We start from the raw sequence: 18,143 nt of genomic DNA, 5'->3' as shown, positions 1-18,143 counted from the left end.
TTAGGAAAAAAGGACATAAATGGAGCACATAAAGAAGAGGAAGAGGGAGGAAAAGGACATCAGTTTCATCAATTGAACCATAATATTATGACCACCTCCTTGTTTCAGCACTCGCACTCTTCTCTCAGCTCCACTGACTGCCTAGGAGCACTTTATTCTAAAGACTGGAATCCATCTCTTTTGCTCTGCATGCCTTGTTTGCCACCTTTTCAGTCTGTTCATTATTGGTCAGGACCCCACAGAGCAGGTATTACTTTGGTGGTAGATCATCAGCAGACCTGACCCATTACAGCCCTCAACAGGATGAGGCAGTTACAGGAAATAAATTAACAAATTAAAGTATCATCGTCAATAGTGCAGCAAACACTTGCTGCTACAAGTGGATTAGACGTCACATTTCTGCTGGAATTTGTAAAGCCTTCCTGTTCCAGTTCCTGCTGAACTGAGCGTAGTTCACCAACAAAAACATGCAGCCGGCAGAATCCTGTGTCTGCTGATGTAGGACTAGAGAATGACCAACATAAACGGTGCAGCAACAGGTGAGCTACTATGTGTGACTTCACAGATCTACAATGTGAATCAACGTCTAAAAGTGGATAATGTCTAAAAACCCCAGCAACCCCCTGCCGTCTGATCTTTTACCATCACAACACATGCTAACACATCACCACAACATCATTGTCACTGAAGCGATCGGGTTACTTTCAGCTCAAATCATACCTGCTCTGAAAAACATGGAGAAAGTGGGAGAAATGCATGCGAGCAACAGGTGGACTACAGTCTTTAATTGTAGAACTACAAAGTTCTCCTTTATGGTCAGTGTAGCTGGGAATGCAGTGTTTTTGTAGAAACAAAAAGACACAATATTTTGACTGATCTGTGTATCTACTGACACATCCACATATGGAGAACTGCTGGAGTGTCGGGACCAAAAAGGATTTTTGCTGGTAGTTTACACCGAGACAAAGTTGAGCTTGGCATCGGCAGAGTTTTACATTGCACTCCAGTCCTGAGACTTCCATATTTTCCAAAGTCCAACAGCAACTTTGTGGCGCTCCTCTTATTAAAGGGCTCCAGCATCAACAGGGTAAAATTTCAAGGGCTTTAGAAACATTATGTTGATGTTGTGAAGCACTTGCTGCTTTGTGCTCAGGCCCAGATTTGTGTACATTGTGTGTGTGTTTATGAGCCTCTGGGACTTTGATGCTCAAGTGAACAGGTTTCATGTATTTTTTTTCCTTATTGCACTTTTAGTAGATTTTCCTCAGTTTAAAAAAAGAACAGGAGAAACAGGGATTCCTGCTTTACTGGTGGTAAGTGTCTGGACTGCAGCAGAGTTACACACACAGCTCAGTTGTGTGTAAACTGTTTTCCAAATGTAGGATATATATTTTTTTTAAACCTGCTTTTTAAATCCACTGTAGAAAAACTGTATAGGAGTGAAACTGATGATCGGAATTCTTCTCGTTGATGGCTTAGCACTAACAGTAGTAGTTCTTACAATTGTGTAAAAACTGTGACATTTTTAACAAAGAACTTTTTTTTGTACCGTTGTCAAGAAACAAGTCTCGAGTCATTTCTTGGAAAACAAAACGCAGGACAGACAACCAGTACATTTCATCTCCCTCTGTTTATTGAATTACATCGGCGTCAAGTTTATATAATAGGTTTTCCACATTCGCTTAGCGGCCAGTTCAATCCATTAATTTGCTCCACTGTTTGTCTTAAATATCTCTGTGCAAATAATAATAATAAAAAAAAAAAAATATAAAATAAAACGCCTGCAGTGAGCTCAAGAAAACACACCCCCCAACTTTCAAGCGTGACATAACATAATACAACCATGGAATGAAACCGAAAAATTAATACAACTATCACATGCAAAACTGTACAAATTCTTACAAAGAAATAAAAAAAAATTAAAGCACATCAAAGGTTATGTGGAATATGCAGAAGCATTGTATAATGGACTGGCTTTCTCTGGCTGACTAATAAAATGGCCCCTTTCCCCATGTGCATCACTAAACATCACTGCGTTTGGGTAACAGCTGCCTTGTGTTTCACATGCGAGCGTGAGGTGCAGATGGAATGGTGCTGAGAATCCTGAGTTGAAAGCCAGTCGATGAGCCTGATCCCTAACAACAGAGTCACAAGAAAGTTTACAGCAACACAAGATTTTTGGAAGATGGCAACAGAACAGATAATGTGACATTTCAGAGTTTCCACGTGTTGTAATGGTCAGAAAGCTCACAGGTTTAAATATAACAAACTAACCAGACCCAGCCAACAACCCACAGCCCTGCAAATCTGAATAAAGTTACACATAATGAAGCCCTCTCTGGAGAGTTAAATATGTAATACAATATCCAAACCATCCGAAACATTTATGGGAGGTTTGATTTATTAACACCAAGGCAAGGCTTTGAAGAACAACGTCGTCTTGAGTTGTGCAGGGAAACTGAGCATTCTTAGCCTGCTTGTACTTTCTGTCTATAATTTCATCATAAAGTATAACTGTGACTTGCTCACCACCAATAAAGTGTTATTGAATGTGCAATTAAATAACAGGATCAACAATACTGTTTCTCAGCCTGAACAAGTTTCTGAGGAGAAGCTACATTGTTCCTTATCTTTGGGAATATAACATGAAGACAGATTTTTTCCCCCTTACATATGTTTCTTTCAAGTGGTACAAAATGTGGCAAAATAAAAATGTATATGTTTTAATCTCATTTCAGTTCATACATATTGCTATCTCTTACAATAGAGAAAATAGGATCAGAGCAAAGAGACGCTTCAAGTTTTTTTTTTTTACTGTAATGGATCTGACATTTAGAGGTGTGACGATGCCTCGCAGAAACCTTCAATGATAAAATGATTTAAGAGGTAATAAAAAAAAAAGAAAAAGAAAGTAAAAAAATGTAAATAAAAGCTTAAAAATAACCTTGGCATGGGTACATAATTAAAAAAAAAAAACGTTCTCTATTTTGTCCTACAGTATTTCCTTATATATTATACTATGCTTTTCATCTATGTACATTATTGTGATGGAAGTGTAGTTTCACAGGTCAGTGGTGCTCTGTGGAAGATTCGGATCATGTTGAATCTGGCAAACATGAAAACAGAACTGAAGATGTGGAGACAAACTGAGACAAAAAGCTCCTAGAGATGCTTAAGAGTCTACGGCAGGATGCAAGTAATGAGACGAAGAGAGCGAATCACAAAGAAAGCTGCAGTCAACAAGAAATCTCTGTGCATCACTTTCTACTGCAAAGAATATAAATCTTGCCACAATTTGGTCATTTCTCTCTCCCCCCCCCCCCCCCCACACACACAAATGCAGCTGTCTGTATGGTCCACAGTTGAAGAAAGAAGTGAGGGAAGTGATTCTGGTTTTCAACAGCTAGTGTTGAACTGAGAAATAAATAAGTTCTCCCCACTAAAAAACTCCCAGTCTATGTACAAATGCCAGTTAAGATAAAATCCAGTCTCCCTCTTTGCAGCAGTGAGCGTTGTCTGGAATGACAGCTGAAGTCCAGCACGCAATGCACTGAAGTTTTTCACCAATCAGCTTCAAGTTTAATTTATTATGCCCTGGTCACGCACCCACACACACAGGCCCACAGACAGTCCAGTGTCCACCCCTGTATGTATGTCTTGTTTAAGAATCTCTTGTAGAATGAAGAGAGGGGTCTGTAGTTCTGGGTGCAGTATCATAGACGTGTAGATGGGGGGGGGGTGGGGGGTGGCTGTGTCTGGCAGGGCCAGGGCATGTTTTGATTGGACTAAAGCTGCTGTCTATCATGTGTCCCAGCCCATACGGTCTGTACTCTCTAGTGAGAGAGACTTGGTCTTGTGCGGGGAGGCAGGGCTTGGTGGGCTGCTGAAGGTGGAGCTGTTCGAGGCAGTGGAGTGACGTGGAGAGTCAGAGTCCTGCAAAAACAAACAGACACCAGTGTCAAAAATCTGTTTATGGCAGTGGGAGGAGCTGGGAATTCATGCTGCTTTCAGTCCCAAAATTTCTAGCATTAAAGGGGAACTCTGTTAAACTGATACAAATGCCACCTGTTCCCCCTAAGGCACTCCTGAGTTAAAACCTTACCCTGGAACTTTTTAAAAATGCATGCACAGGGGGTGTTGTAAGGGCACTGTGAGGCAAAATAAGCTCTAGTTTTTTTTTCCTTGTTGTTGTTTTTTTAATCATAATATTACAAACTTCAAAATTTCATATAAATAAAAAAGACATGCACATCTATCTTTAATACCATAAAATGTGCATTTGTCAGTTCCACTGGAGTGCTTATCTATGTTACTGTAGTTCACCTACCTAGCCTCCAGAGGTCACAAATCCATGCAAGTGCAGGGTGGGTGAAAATTGCAGGACACACTTTTATCCGAATACCCCAGCAAGTAATGGTTGAGGGGGCTTATCTTGTAGGCTATGTCCGGAATATTGGATCTAGGGCAAGTTTTTTTCCAGTGGGTAGGTGGTCATGTAGCAGATCAAAGACGTAAAAGGGTGTTGACTTTCGACTCACCTTGTATAACACACTAGTCAATATTCAAGACACGACCTCCAGTGGCCAAGTAAGTGAACTACAAATACTTTGTTCTAATGTGTGCCTCCTAGAAAATTAAATAGATTTACCTGGTCCCTTTCAGCTGCAGGCTTTTCACTCGGTCAAAGTGTTTAAATGTTAGTATTCAATAACTACTATGATACTAATCGGGAAGAAAACACTTCTGTAATTTACAGAAAGGCCTTTTAAGGGTCTGTCCCAAAACCTACTGATGTCTGCACAAAGCATTTTACGTCACAGTGTGCGCGCTCCCGACACACAGGCTGTCCCATTCTTAGCTATCTCAAAATGCTGCCTACTAAGGTACCTCAATGTGGCAGAACTTTAAGGCAGCATCTAACACTTCCTCAGCCGTGAAGGCAATCCCACGGTGCAACCCACGCACAAGTCCCCGGCCTGTTTTGCTCTTCTTCCAGAGCAAAAATAATTAAAATCGCGCTAAAAACGGGAACAGCAGAATCCATCGCGCAGATGGGCGACAAAGTGACAAGCGTCTAGTCATTTCCTATGAAAGAACGCGATTTGAGGCCGCAATTCAGAGATTTTCTCAACTTTATGCAAATGAGTTAGTGACGCAACATTCTAAACGATTGGCTGCAAGAAATTTTTTGAACCAATTATAGACACAGGGTCAAAAGTTCAGGGAAAAAAACGCTTCCTATTTTCTACCTGTCAAGTTGAAGCACAATGACATGTTTTATCAAATAAAACGAAAATTAAAACATCCCTATAATTATATCAGTCAGTGTTTGAGGACCACGATTCTAAAAAATATTATCAGGAAAGAAACATTTTACTTTTACCCGTGCTTAAAAATCTTTAAAGATAAACATTCTTTAATCATAGAGACCTGAAATCAGCATTTACACCACAGCAGTGCTGCAGCTACAGCAGAACACAAACAGGCAAATAATACAGGAGTATAGTAATAATAATAATGTATAATAACAGGGAATGTCCCTCAATACAGCTACATTTTACACATTATAAAAAGCGTGAATGGCATGAATATGGGAAGTCTGTCTGCACATGCACAATCTTACAATTTCTTAAGCTCAGGGTTTCACTGTCTGGAAGTAAGTCAGAATGCTGATCCATTTCATTTCGAAGTGTAAATGACAGTATGATTTCACACTGGAAAAATCTGAGAGAGACCCAGAGCTCAGTCTTGTAACAGTGATACTTCACCACTTTTATCTTCACTCTCGTAAGCCTTGTAAACATAGCTGACCTACTAACAACCTGAAATTACAGGTCTCAGCAAACTATCTGCTCTCACAGAAGCCTGTTTTACATGAGGTTCAGACTGAAGAGCATAACACTGAACAGAAGGCTGATGATTTCAAAAACCTGTTGTGATTTTACTGAAAAACATAAACAAATGCCTCATATTTAACTGCAGTACTTACTGAGTGTTTACTGAGGTGTTAACATTCAATGGAATAAACAAACATCATTTTAGAAAACAGTACCAATGTATATAGATTTTAAAGCTGTAGTATCTGCTATGCCATGTTTACAACGCATGAGTTCAGTGAGGTATCACCTACGGGTGTTTTTGGGGACAAGGCACTTTGCAACAGTTGTACCTGTATTAAACATGATTGACGGGGTCATCAAGAAGTACTGAAATAAACACTTCTGCTAGTGTTCACAAAATGGTCATCCTCAAAAACACTGATTCAGAGAAGCTGAAATATGTTCCTTGTGTAAGTTCCACCCCTCTCAAAAAACATGAGCTCTCAAATACATGCAAAGCCATGAAGGTGCTCTATCAGCTCATGTGAGAACGTTTAATTACTTCAGTCCTTCCATTTATGATTCTCTCCTGTTGCTTTGGGTGCACTGTTATGGAAGAGAGCATGCTGATAGAACCTTGCCATTCCAAAATGGACTTTTACACAGTTGCGCAAGCCTCAATCTGGGGTCAGTGCTTCATAGTCCTGTGACTGAGTGCTTTGGAACATTTTAAAGCAGTGCAAAACAATGGCAGTGTTGGTGGTTCTGGACAGGGAAGTTCTCTGCAGATGTGACAGTGCAGGTGACGGAGGGAATGAGTGTGTGCTTTGCTTGTGTTTTGGCTGCGGGTATGTAAACTTTACCTTCATTTTACTAAGGAGGGTCCTTAACGCCCGTTTCAGATCGGGCGTCTTCTCCGAGGGCGACACGGCCTGCCACAGGGGAGGAAAGGCACACTGAGAGCCATAGACTGGCTTCCACATTGGGGATGGCTCAGGATGGGTCGGAGGGAGTAACGAGGCGTTACACTATGTGGGAATGTAGGGTGTAGCACGGGAAAGGGAGGTTGATCTGAGATGGAGCTCAGCGGAGGCTACTTTCTTGCATATGGAATGGAAGCCATGCTCAGAGGGCTAGGCCACGAAAATGGTTTCCAGTGGAGTCCTTGGGTATCCCTGCCTTGCACATTTGGAAGAATAAGTAATTTCTCAGGAAGATGCTGACTTGAAAGCGATTAATGGAGCAAAACTAAATGCCAATTCACACAGAGTCTGATTTTTATGGATAAAAAAAGCATGTTTTCAAAACAAACGCACATATTAAATGGTGTTTTTCACACAGAGACGAACCGCAACGCTGCATCAATGTTTTAATTAGAACCTGTTCTATTTTCTATGTTTTACCTATGCGTTAAATTCGGGTTGAACAACCAGCACCGAATGCAGACCAAACAAAGGCTGAACACACTAATTAAAAAATGTGAAGGTCAAAGTATATATATATAACTTAGCTGGGTCTATAGCAAATCACAGATTAAATTTATATCCCTGAAATATGGCGGTGGTATCTTACCTTCCTCTGAAAGTTGCATAGTGTAGTTTCTGCAGTGCTGAAGTAGCTATGACAGAGGTTCTATTCTTATTACGACAGCTCAGTGAGTTTGAAGCCATAATTTTAAGGTTTAAAAAAAAAAAGAAAGAAAGAAAAACTACCTGGTGTCACTTTAAAATGTGTCTACATTGCTATCAGACAGGCCTCCTTTATATCGTCCATCTCTATAGTTAAATTCATTACATATTTAGAGGCTATGAAAATTTGTCTGAATGCTTACAACAGTGATGTTCCTGCTCTACTCATGACCTTACATCTCCTGTGTATGTTGGTAGTTTTATTCACTATCCATTCACAACACTCTCATTGATTTCTATAATAAGCCACCTACATTAGAGAGAGAGAAAAAATAGCCAAACAGGGATACTCCCGGAGCAGGGATAGGAACCACTGAAAAAGCACATATGGAGCAAGCTGTAAAGGGCAGGCATGCTGTACGATGTGGTGTTTCTACGAGTTATTAATCCTGCCCCTCATATGAATGCCAGGCAGGCCTCACTGCCAGGACAAGGATGACACAAAGCAGCTAGGAAATGCTATTTGGGGACTGAACTGGTTCTCCTTTTAAGAAAACTAGAATAAAAGTACAGTTCTTGACAGTTATTGGTTTTATTAAGACATAGAGTAAGAGATTAAGTCAGAGTCTGTAACCTGTATTCCCTGTAATATATTAGTGTCTTACTATTAAAGCAACATTTATTTCACCTGTGATAAAATAAAAAGTTAGACTCTACACTATAACCATACCATGCTTTATTTTGAATGTAAGAAGCTTTTGCCATTCAATACATATGCTGGAGAGTGATTCAGTTTTTCTTTGCAGATGCAGTGCTAACCAGGCCTGGTTGGCTATGGCTGTCTGGAATGGTGGGCATGAAATGCTGACTTTACTCATCTGCAGAGGACTCACCTCTCTGTCAAACTGGGAAAGTGGTGCATCGCCTATGTCCATCCCTCCACCTGAGGACAGTGAGCTTTCGGACGGAGAGGTCATCGTCTGGCGCTTAGAGCTGTAGCTACCACCAGACAGCTCTCTCCTCAGAGCATTGCCATTTTGTGAAGAAGAACCTGAGAAGGGGCACAGACAGAGCAAAGTCTCTACGCACATGTACGTTGACACAAGTTTTTAACTTTAATTGAATGAGAAGTTGACAGGTCTAAAATGGAGACTTTATGCAAAAGCCCTAATACAATTTCTCTGTTATTACCAACAGGGCCTGTGGGTGAAGCCAAAATCGAAATATGCTCTAGTTTCATTGATATGTGGAATTATTTGTAAAACCAAAGTGAATGCGTTACAAGCCTTTTCAGTGTGAAGCTTCACACCTAAAAGTTACTGAAAACAGCACATGTACGAGAAAACTACAATGTCCTCCTTTACTGACCCCTGCCCCTCTCACTGTGTGACATGTGGGCAGCCTGGGTGTGTTGGGAAGCATTACTCACGTATGCCCAGACCACTGCTGGCACTCATGGAGCGGCCTGGCTCTGCCCTGGTTTTAGCCATGGACGGTATACTGACTGAGCCACTGAAACCAGGACGAGTCTCCTGAGCACGCACATTCTGCATGTAACACAGAGACACATATTGAGACAAAAAAAAAAAAAAAAGACTAAACACAGACACACACTTACAGGAGTTAGACGAGCAGAACTGGTTAAAGAGCTTGTGCGAAATCTGATGTATTTGCACAAGGCCTGTGCTGAAAGGCTAGTTTTACTGAATGTAGTAGTGTGAGTGCTGAGGTGCCTCACCATGGGCAGATCCTTAAGTATCTGAATGCCATCCCCAGGCCCCATATGAGCCACATGGTTGAAGTTGGTAGGGTTTGAGATCAGCTTATTCCTCTTCTCTGGGTCCCTCAGCATCTCTCTGATAACACACACACACACACACACACACACACACACACACACACACACACACACACACACACACACACACACACACACACACACACACACACACACACACACACACACACACACACACACACACACACACACACACACACACACACACACACACACACACACACACACACACACACAGAGAGAGAGAGAATAAAATCTTATGAGTGGTGTTTGTGTTTACACATACAGCTCCTCTGGGTAAACTCCAGAAAATATCTGGGTTAGTGTGCGTGTGTGAAAGGGGCTTTAATGAGAGACACAACTAAAATTTAACACACCACCAGACAAGTCATCCTTTTGAAATACCTTCCACATATTTTTCAGTGCAACTGTATACTCTATTACCGTTATAAAACCAAACCCTACTGTAGGGCTAGGCAAAACTATCAAAAAACACCAAAAAGAACATGCTGCATTATCTGACTGTAATTATCAATCTCTTTGTCTAAAATAGTGATGCCCTGATCAAGCTGTTTTGTTTTTTTACACCCGATCCCGATTTTGAGTATCTGCCGATACCAAGTCCCAATCTGATAATTTTTCTAGATAGTTACACAGTGCACAGTTCAAGTAAACTCAGCCCAGTGTATCTGCTAGACACTGAATATCTCCCACTAAGAAACAAACCGCCTGCATCCAAACTGCTGCTATTGGTTTTAATAAATAATTAAATAAATGGTATCTTCACAACCAGTTCATATAAATAATTTAATATTATATTTAATCTTATATGAAATTATCTAATGTGATTTTTATGTATAAAGATTTATTTTGATGAACAGTGAGTCAGTTTTATTGTTATCACAAAAAATTAAATGTAGTTTCTTCGATGCACAGTGCAAAAATAATATTTGCACTGAGCTGTTTCTCTCAGCACCACAAAATCAACAAACCCCTGCAGGTGGGACTGTGACTCCATTGGCTACAGCACTAAATGATGGGCAGCTAAGTCTGGCTGCTGATTGGCTAAATAAAAATGATGACCAATGAGAAGCGCATTCTCTGTTTAGGAGGCGTGGAGTATCCGCCCCTCCCTCCGGCTGAGGGAGAGCAGTGCATCTCAAACAATTCATGGTCTTAACAGCGCTTTTTTGGAATTAAAGCTTCACCACTGATTTCACTGTTGTCCTTTGTTGACTTACTTACGGTTATCAGAGAGGTAGATCTGAGTGTGTGTGATAAATGTACTGACAACTGCTCCAGAGGCATACACGAACAATGGCATGAGTGTGTCTGTTTGAGTGTGCAAGCGTGCGTACACGTGCATGCGTAGGTGGGTGCCCGCTAGAGAGAAAAAACAGGACATTCGTGCAATTTTTTAATGTACTCAGATGGAAACCTGTATATCCTCAGCATACCTGTAAAAATGATTAGAGTCATTTTCAAAATCATGTAAAAAAAATACTATTGTAAATATATCGTCATAGTATTGATATTTGCGATATAAACCCAATTCTAGCTTGAGCTCAAGTCAGGTTCACGTGCTTGCATCAGAAGCTCGCGCTTATGTCACAATAATCGCGATATGCCTAAAGTCTTATCAAATAAATAATATTAAAAAACAACCATACCAGTATTATCGTGAACAATATTATATCGCCCACCCCTACCCTACTGTGTGTTCTATTTTAACTTAGCTGTAGAATTCCACAACACAATGATTATTTTGCATATTAATAAGCTTTACGTAACTGAGAGTAGGTTAGTAATAAATGCTCTATTATAGAAGTTTTGCACAAGGCAATTAGACCTGGTGAAGAAAATATGGTTTTAATATTACCAACTGTAAGTATAAAATCCAGTATTTGGTCATTCAGGAAAGTAAATAAAAGGGCTATATTTGCATTGTAGCCTCCACAGCTTGGCTTCCCCACCATCACCAAATTTAAAAACGTTTCCCTACAACTCATTTTGCACCAAACACATCTGAATAGCTTTGATTACATCTCAAGTACTGTATAAATAGAGCTAATGCTATGATCAATGACATTTAAAACATTATAAGTGCAAGTAAACAACCAGGTTTATTAAAAGAGCATTGTACTGATATGTAATGCAATCCTATACTACAAACGATGAAAACAATTGGGTTAAGTCCTGTGTGAATATGAAGCAGAGATCATCGCAAAAGACAATCTGCTCCGCATTAAGCCCCCTGACATGTGTAAAGCTTTTGGAATAAATGAGACAGATGTTGAGCGTGCATCAACTTTGTGAGTGCTTTTGTGAGTGTGTGTGCGCACCTCCTTTGCTGCAGTCTCTCCTCCTCAGGTATGCGGAAAGAGAAGCGTCTCTTGTTGTTCATACTGCGCACCATCTGTTTCCGGCTGTTATCAGACACCTCCGGCACCACCAGCTCATCTCCCTCTGGAACACACACACACGAGGATGGGATTACAGGCAAGACACACCTCAAACACAACACTCCAAACCAAAACAGACCCCAAACATTAATTGAGGTTTCAGCTGGTGTTGCTCATACCTGCCGTTTTGTTCCTGAAATAGATGAGTCTCACTGTCTCCAGGCCGAGCAGATTCAGAGAGCCGTCTGTGTTCAGTGGCCGAACCTATCACAGAACACATCTCATCATTCCTCAAGGATGCTTTCAACTGCTCAATGACTAGTTATATACACAATGTGGTGAAAAGTCTGTGGACACCTGCTCATGAAACGTTTCATATGAATCAAAAGGTATTAGGGTAGTTAATCCCTGTTTCCTGAAGAACAGCCTCTGCATTTTCTGTTGAGGTTTTACACTAATATTTGGTATAGTTCTAGGCAGATTTGGTTGCCTTCAGCCATAAGAACATTAGTGAGACAGATAAGGTAATGATGCTGGAGGCTTTAATGATTAACCATTAAGCAGCTGGTCTAACCTTTTTGAGAGGGATGGTCTGTATCCATTCCATGGTGTTCACATCAAACACATCCACTGCGTTTTCACTGTACACTGATAGGTAGGGGGCGCTGTAGCCTGCAGCAGGTATAGTGGGTACAACAAACAATTTGAATTAGTGCTTGCACATTCATGTTTGGCTTTTTTTTTTTTTATTGTTAGTTTTTCATCCTGGTAACATTCTTCCCGGACACTAAATCATATTTTTAGCTATACCATATTACGAATTGAGTTGAAATTTTACTAGGAATGCACAATGATATAGTAATCATATCTATATGGTTATACTTTTAAAATATCCATGCATCCATGTTTTATTAAATCTACCTAATGTCCTGAACTTACAGCAGGCAGTGGGTACGGCGGGCCACATCAACTCCTGCTGGCGTGAACGTCGACCGTGTGTATCCACATACACGCCAAGGCAACTGAAACACAGCAGCAGCTCCTTGCTGGAGATCTCTACGGCGCACAGTGCGTCCAGGCCCTGCTGCCCAATAAAAGCCAGTGTATGGTCCTCTGGGTGCAGGAGGCTGACCGGAGGAGAGTCAGAGTGCATGCTGTAGCGCATGAAGCCAGACTGGTAGCCCACTACCAGACGATCACTGAGCAGAGCCATCCACTGGACAACTCCTGGAACCTGCAACCAGAATAAATGGAAGTAGGTGAGCTTCAATAGAGGCATCAACGTGAAACTCCTTGAATATTGCATTTTGATATAATCAACATTGCTCATAAAAATACAGAAGACCGGCACTGGTTTGAAAGAAAATAGGCATCTACATTTTTTTAAAAACCTAAATTCTCATGGTTATTTCTCATTATACCACAGTTAGTTCCGCCCCTGCAATGTGATTGGCTGAGAGACGTTCCAGGAGTGCCAATATTACACGATAATGGCACTCTGACCAAAGCTCTTTAGGTATCACTCCACAAAATACATGTAGCCTAGCAACGATGCCAGTGCTTACAAGAGAGAGCTGTGCCTGGACTTTTTTACCCAATGGCTATTTGGTTCATTTTCACTTCATGCACATTATTTTGAACAGAGTAAAGGGTATGGCGCAGTGGAAAGTTATGAGCTTTCTGATTTGTAAACAAAAGAAAATAAACAATAAATAAATAAAAAGTAACTGGCTACGTCTATGTGGTTTCTGTAGTTGTGTGATTAACTCGAGTCCACTGCTCTCGTTCACCATCTCAGCAGCAAGGCTCTGGAGCGATACTCCCAAATACTCACTTTTAATTTAACAAAGCAAAAATTTGGGGGGGGGGGGGTTCATTCTCATTTACAGGCATAGGAGATGAAATCTGTCATTCTGAATAAGGTTGGTTACACAGGCATGCTGCTGTGTTGTTTGATCCTTGTGATATTTAGACCAAAGGTGTTTCATTTAGACTCCAGCAAATTGCCTTAATTAGTGGAAAACGTCTATGTCTCCTTCAATACATGTATCTGAAACCACACTGTACTACTTTGGGCATCTAAACAGTGAGATAAAATTTAAACCAATTATTTGGTCATTCATTCATTTTCTGTAAACGCTTCATCCTATTCAGCCTAAACGGAAACAATGTGCGTATGTTCCTTTCCATCACAGGGTATCACACACTCCCTCAGTCAAACGGACACTTTTGAATGGCAACAAAATGTCACAAACTAAAAAAAATAATATTTGTGTGTGATTTTGGTGTAGATCTATTGTCTATTCCAGCCTTCATTGCTGCTGTGAATGTATTAATAGATAAATCTTAAATGCGCTGTTTACCTGGATCTCTCTGAAACGTCTGTGGTGGGCTTTGCTCTTGTTGACCTCATAGCAGATGATCTGACGCTTCATGGCCACACACAAACAGGTGATGGCGCAATTACGCAGTGCTCCAGAAACCAATGCCTGGCAGCCTTTAGTCTCAGGCAGCTTAAAGGAGTCAGTCTCACGACCATCCAGTCCAGCCATGGGAATCAGCCGTACGTGACGGTTCCTGCCTGAGATGACAGCCAGCAGCTGCTCATAGGGCAGCAGTTCCACATGGTGCACCTTCTTGTTGTCTCCCACCCGGGTGATCTCTGTAGAGAGCAAGAAAACTCAGTTATATACATAATTTTTCTAATTTAGCTATTACACCATCATCAGTTCCTCTTTTGCAGCAACTCACATTTAAAATGACCTTTTGCCTATTTTCTCCTACTTTTGCTACTTTCACATACTGTACACACATTATGCAAAACTTTAAAACGACTTAACTGTTTATACACTTATTGTCCGTCTCAGACTCCACTTACAATACAGGAGCACTTTGTAGATCTACAAGTACACACTTTAGTACATCTGTTGGACCCCCTTTTCCCATATTCCTCAAATGGTCAGGACCACCAGCAGATATGATTCTGGTAGTAGAACATTCTCTGTGACACGGACGTCATGGTGGTGTGTTAATGTGTGTTGTGCTGATACGAGTGGAGCAGACAACAGTGCTGCTGGAGTTTTTAAACATTTCAGAGAATAGTTCTGTTCTTTAAATGCTGATGAAAAACTAGAGGAAGAACAACACAAAATGTGCAGCAAAAATGATCTACAATAAGTGCAGAACCAAGGAAGTTGTTTTTTTATGTTATGGTTGATTACTATATATTAGACTTTTATATTAAACATGCTAAAGATGCTTACCATCTTTGGTAACATGGATCACATAAAGGCCTTCCTCATTACCTAGTGCAACACGCTCATGATCTAATGAGAGAGAACAAACAGAAATCAGACTCATTTGGTGCCTAAAATCTGTCAAAACAGCTTTTATGATATTCTTGGTATTAATATTATAGCTAGGTGGTATTTCTGTACCTAAAATAGCAGCAGTTTGAGTGGTTTTGATGAGAGGCAGTGTGCTGTCATAGGCTTCTTTAGGCACATAGACAAAGCGCTCCTTCAACTTGTTCTTCTTGAGGAGGCGGTGGAGCTCATTGAGCACCCCTACCCACTTGGTGCGTTCATGATCACTGTCAGCCAGGATCAGGATGGATGTCTTCTGGCTGGAGGAGGCTGACAACTGAGATGCAGTCACCTGAGGAGAACCGAAATTATTTTAACTGTATAAAGAAGTCTCCACATGTAAAATCTGGTTTCATTGCAAATGCATGCAGGTTCAAAGCTTGGGTTCCCAAACATGAAACATTACTTAAAGAGTACAGTGTAAGGCAGGGCAAAAACAAGTATAAACAAGCATAACATCACACACGCTTACTCTGAATATGCAGGGGACATCCTTCTTATTGGCATGAATGACATCTGAGGCTAAGACGGAGCTTACCGAAAACTCTTCATCCCTGTGTTAGAAGCGATAAAACATGAACGCCATAAGTAAAAGTATTTCTTTTTCTTTTAAAATCAGTCAGACTCTACATTGTCTGAAGTAATGCTTTCGTCACCTCATATCGATGACCTGGCTGACCACCACACTGGGCTGGGTGGTTTTACCCTCGCCCAGCTCATACAGAAACAACTTAAAGTCACACACCACAGCCAGAGTCCTCTGCCAGCCCTTCTTCACACCTGTGGGCTTCGGCACCTGATTAAGACAAAATGAACAGTAGTTAGCGTAAGTGCCGGTGTCTGCTATCTTTATATAACATACGCTATGTGGACAAAAGTACTGGGACACACCTCATTCAGATGTTTTCATTCAGTCCCATTGCTACAGCTATCAAGCACCTAGCCACGCAGTCTCTTATGGCAAACATTTGTGCAAGAATAGTTCATTCTAAACGGCTCACTCAATTTAAGCACCGTAATTAGTAGGATGCCACTGTGCAAGTCAGTTTGTGAAATTTCTTCCCTCCTCGACATTCCATGATCAAATGGGAGTGGCATTACTGAAAAGCGGAATTGTTTAGGGACCGCAGCAACTCCATGTGAAGATACAGAGCAGGGTCCCAAAGTGCTGAGGTGCACAGTATGTAAAAGTTATTAATGCTCTGTCAACTTAAGAACTGCAAAGTTTCAAACCTCCCCTGGCAGGAATATCAGCCCAAAAACTGCACTGGGAACTTGATGGCATAGGCTTCCATGGCTGAACAGCTGCATGCAAGTCTTACATCTCCAAGCACACAGCCAACTCTTGATCAGAGTGTTCTGTGGCGTGATGAATCATGCTTCTTTATTTGGATGAGACTGGGTTTGGTGAATGCTAGGAGAACGTTGCCTGCCGGAATGCACTGTGCAAACTTGTAAAGTTTGGTGGAGCAGGGATAAAGTTATGGGGCTGGTTTTCAGTGGTTGGCTAAGACCTCTTAGTTCCAGTGATGGGAAATCTAAATTCTTCAGCATACCAAGACATTCTGGAGAATTGTATGCTTCCAACTCTGTGGGAGCAGTTTGGAGAAGGCCATTTTCTGTTCTAGTATGACTGTGCCCCAGTGCACAAAGCAAGGTTCATAAAGGCATGAATGAGTGAGTTTGGTGTGGAAGAACTTGATTGACCTACACAGTGCTCTGTCCAATCCCCATTCAATATATGATGAGTTTAAGATGAACAAGAACAAATATTGCAAGCCAGGCCCTCTCCTCACACATCTGTGTCTGACCTCACAAATGCTCTTCTGGATGCCTCTGGATTTAGAATGAGATGTCATAAAATCTCCTATAGGTGTAATGTGTATGTGCCCCAATACATTTATTCATATAGTTTATGTAAGTAGAAGAACTCGGTGGTAAGTTCAAGGTGTAATTCAGAACATTTAAATGCACCTTGGCTATATGTCCAAGGAATTCATGGTTCTGCAATAATTAAGATTCCAAGCTTTTTGAAGTGCACACATTTGTGATGTTGTGAAATGTTGACCAGCAAGTACATAATGATAAAATCATTTAAATAAGCTAAATAGCAGTTTTCCTCCCAAATGTTGAAATATTAAAAATTTGGTTTCTACATACAATCATTTGGCAAACAAAATGATTGCCAGATTTCAACCGCACCGTTTTATACAGAGATTTATTATTATTTCTGAGCATTTTAAAATTGTATTTTTAAAAGGTCACAAAAGCACATCAGAATGATCTTCAGACATTTGTGGCCAGATGTGCCCTTATGTGAGAGCACATCATGACGTTCTTTAGCTCCAATGGGGGATAATGAAAGCAGCACTACAACTCTGGACACCTAAACAGGCACACACAAACAGGGGTAGGAAGCTAATAGAACCAAACACAACATTTTCTTGTGATATTTTCCATGTTACAATAATTTGAGATATTGAAAAATCTGCACCACTTGCTGAAAACCACTTATTACAGCATCACCAACCATTTCATTGCTGGCTCTAAACTGCACTCTTTGTCACTGATGCCCTCTGCTGGGCAAAACGGTTAGAGTTTTAAAGTCAGCGTTGTAAGTACCAGTTTGGGTGCAGCATTTCTTGATTTAGTAAGTGTACAGAGAACACACTTCTTCACTTTTTTCCTGCACTAACAGTATTTACATGCTGAATTTAACCTTCTGGGGGGGGGGGGGGGGGGTTTGAAAATTGCCTAATGCAAAAAGTTTTGTATTCAATATCTAAGTTGTGTAAAACTGTGAGGGGGAAAAATATATATTTTTACTTGGAAACATAAATGTACCAAAAAATAGGCAGTGGAGTCATGGTTACTTTACTTCATGTATTACTCACCCGGACGTAGCCCTCATAGGCAGTGCCAATACCCCTGTGTGGATCAATACCTAGTGGCCCCTTGGTCTGGTCAGGAGGAACCGGGCACACAGCAGGCGCTTTGTCGGCACAAGTCACGTGACAGGAGAAATTACACACTGTGGAAAAAGGCGGAGAAGTGTAAATAAAATATTTTTTTCCCAGACAGAAACAAATTAAACCACTGCTATATGTTTTTCTTTTAAACCCACACATATT

The 18,143-nt window shown here is 40.8% G+C and overlaps 1 protein-coding gene across 4 annotated transcripts in view; it reads right to left on the bottom strand.

Moving 5' to 3' along the window:
* Window positions 1-1,780: 1,780 nt before the first annotated feature.
* The window catches only part of cdc42bpab (CDC42 binding protein kinase alpha (DMPK-like) b), a 78,993-nt gene continuing 62,630 nt past the window's right edge, over window positions 1,781-18,143 (bottom strand). For 3 of the 4 annotated variants that reach the window (XM_066676479.1, XM_066676481.1, XM_066676480.1), the window contains 14 exons: window positions 17,907-18,043; window positions 15,669-15,808; window positions 15,485-15,566; window positions 15,085-15,304; window positions 14,911-14,973; window positions 14,011-14,309; window positions 12,587-12,881; window positions 12,222-12,319; window positions 11,827-11,911; window positions 11,588-11,711; window positions 9,186-9,303; window positions 8,877-8,994; window positions 8,341-8,498; window positions 1,781-3,933 (listed from right to left, as the gene is read on the bottom strand). In XM_066676479.1, coding sequence (XP_066532576.1) covers window positions 3,802-3,933; window positions 8,341-8,498; window positions 8,877-8,994; window positions 9,186-9,303; window positions 11,588-11,711; window positions 11,827-11,911; window positions 12,222-12,319; window positions 12,587-12,881; window positions 14,011-14,309; window positions 14,911-14,973; window positions 15,085-15,304; window positions 15,485-15,566; window positions 15,669-15,808; window positions 17,907-18,043 — 2,069 coding nt within the window. In that variant the 3' untranslated portion in view covers window positions 1,781-3,801. Of the gene's footprint in view, window positions 3,934-6,682; window positions 6,776-8,340; window positions 8,499-8,876; window positions 8,995-9,185; window positions 9,304-11,587; window positions 11,712-11,826; window positions 11,912-12,221; window positions 12,320-12,586; window positions 12,882-14,010; window positions 14,310-14,910; window positions 14,974-15,084; window positions 15,305-15,484; window positions 15,567-15,668; window positions 15,809-17,906; window positions 18,044-18,143 lie in introns of all 4 variants that reach the window. The other variant, XM_066676482.1, reaches the window with a different exon arrangement.

Source organism: Hoplias malabaricus, chromosome 7 (genome assembly GCF_029633855.1).
Source record: "Hoplias malabaricus isolate fHopMal1 chromosome 7, fHopMal1.hap1, whole genome shotgun sequence".
Taxonomy (NCBI): Eukaryota; Metazoa; Chordata; class Actinopteri; order Characiformes; family Erythrinidae; genus Hoplias; species Hoplias malabaricus.
Note: the sequence above shows the minus strand (reverse complement) of the source record. Positions and strands in the feature narration are given on the sequence as shown.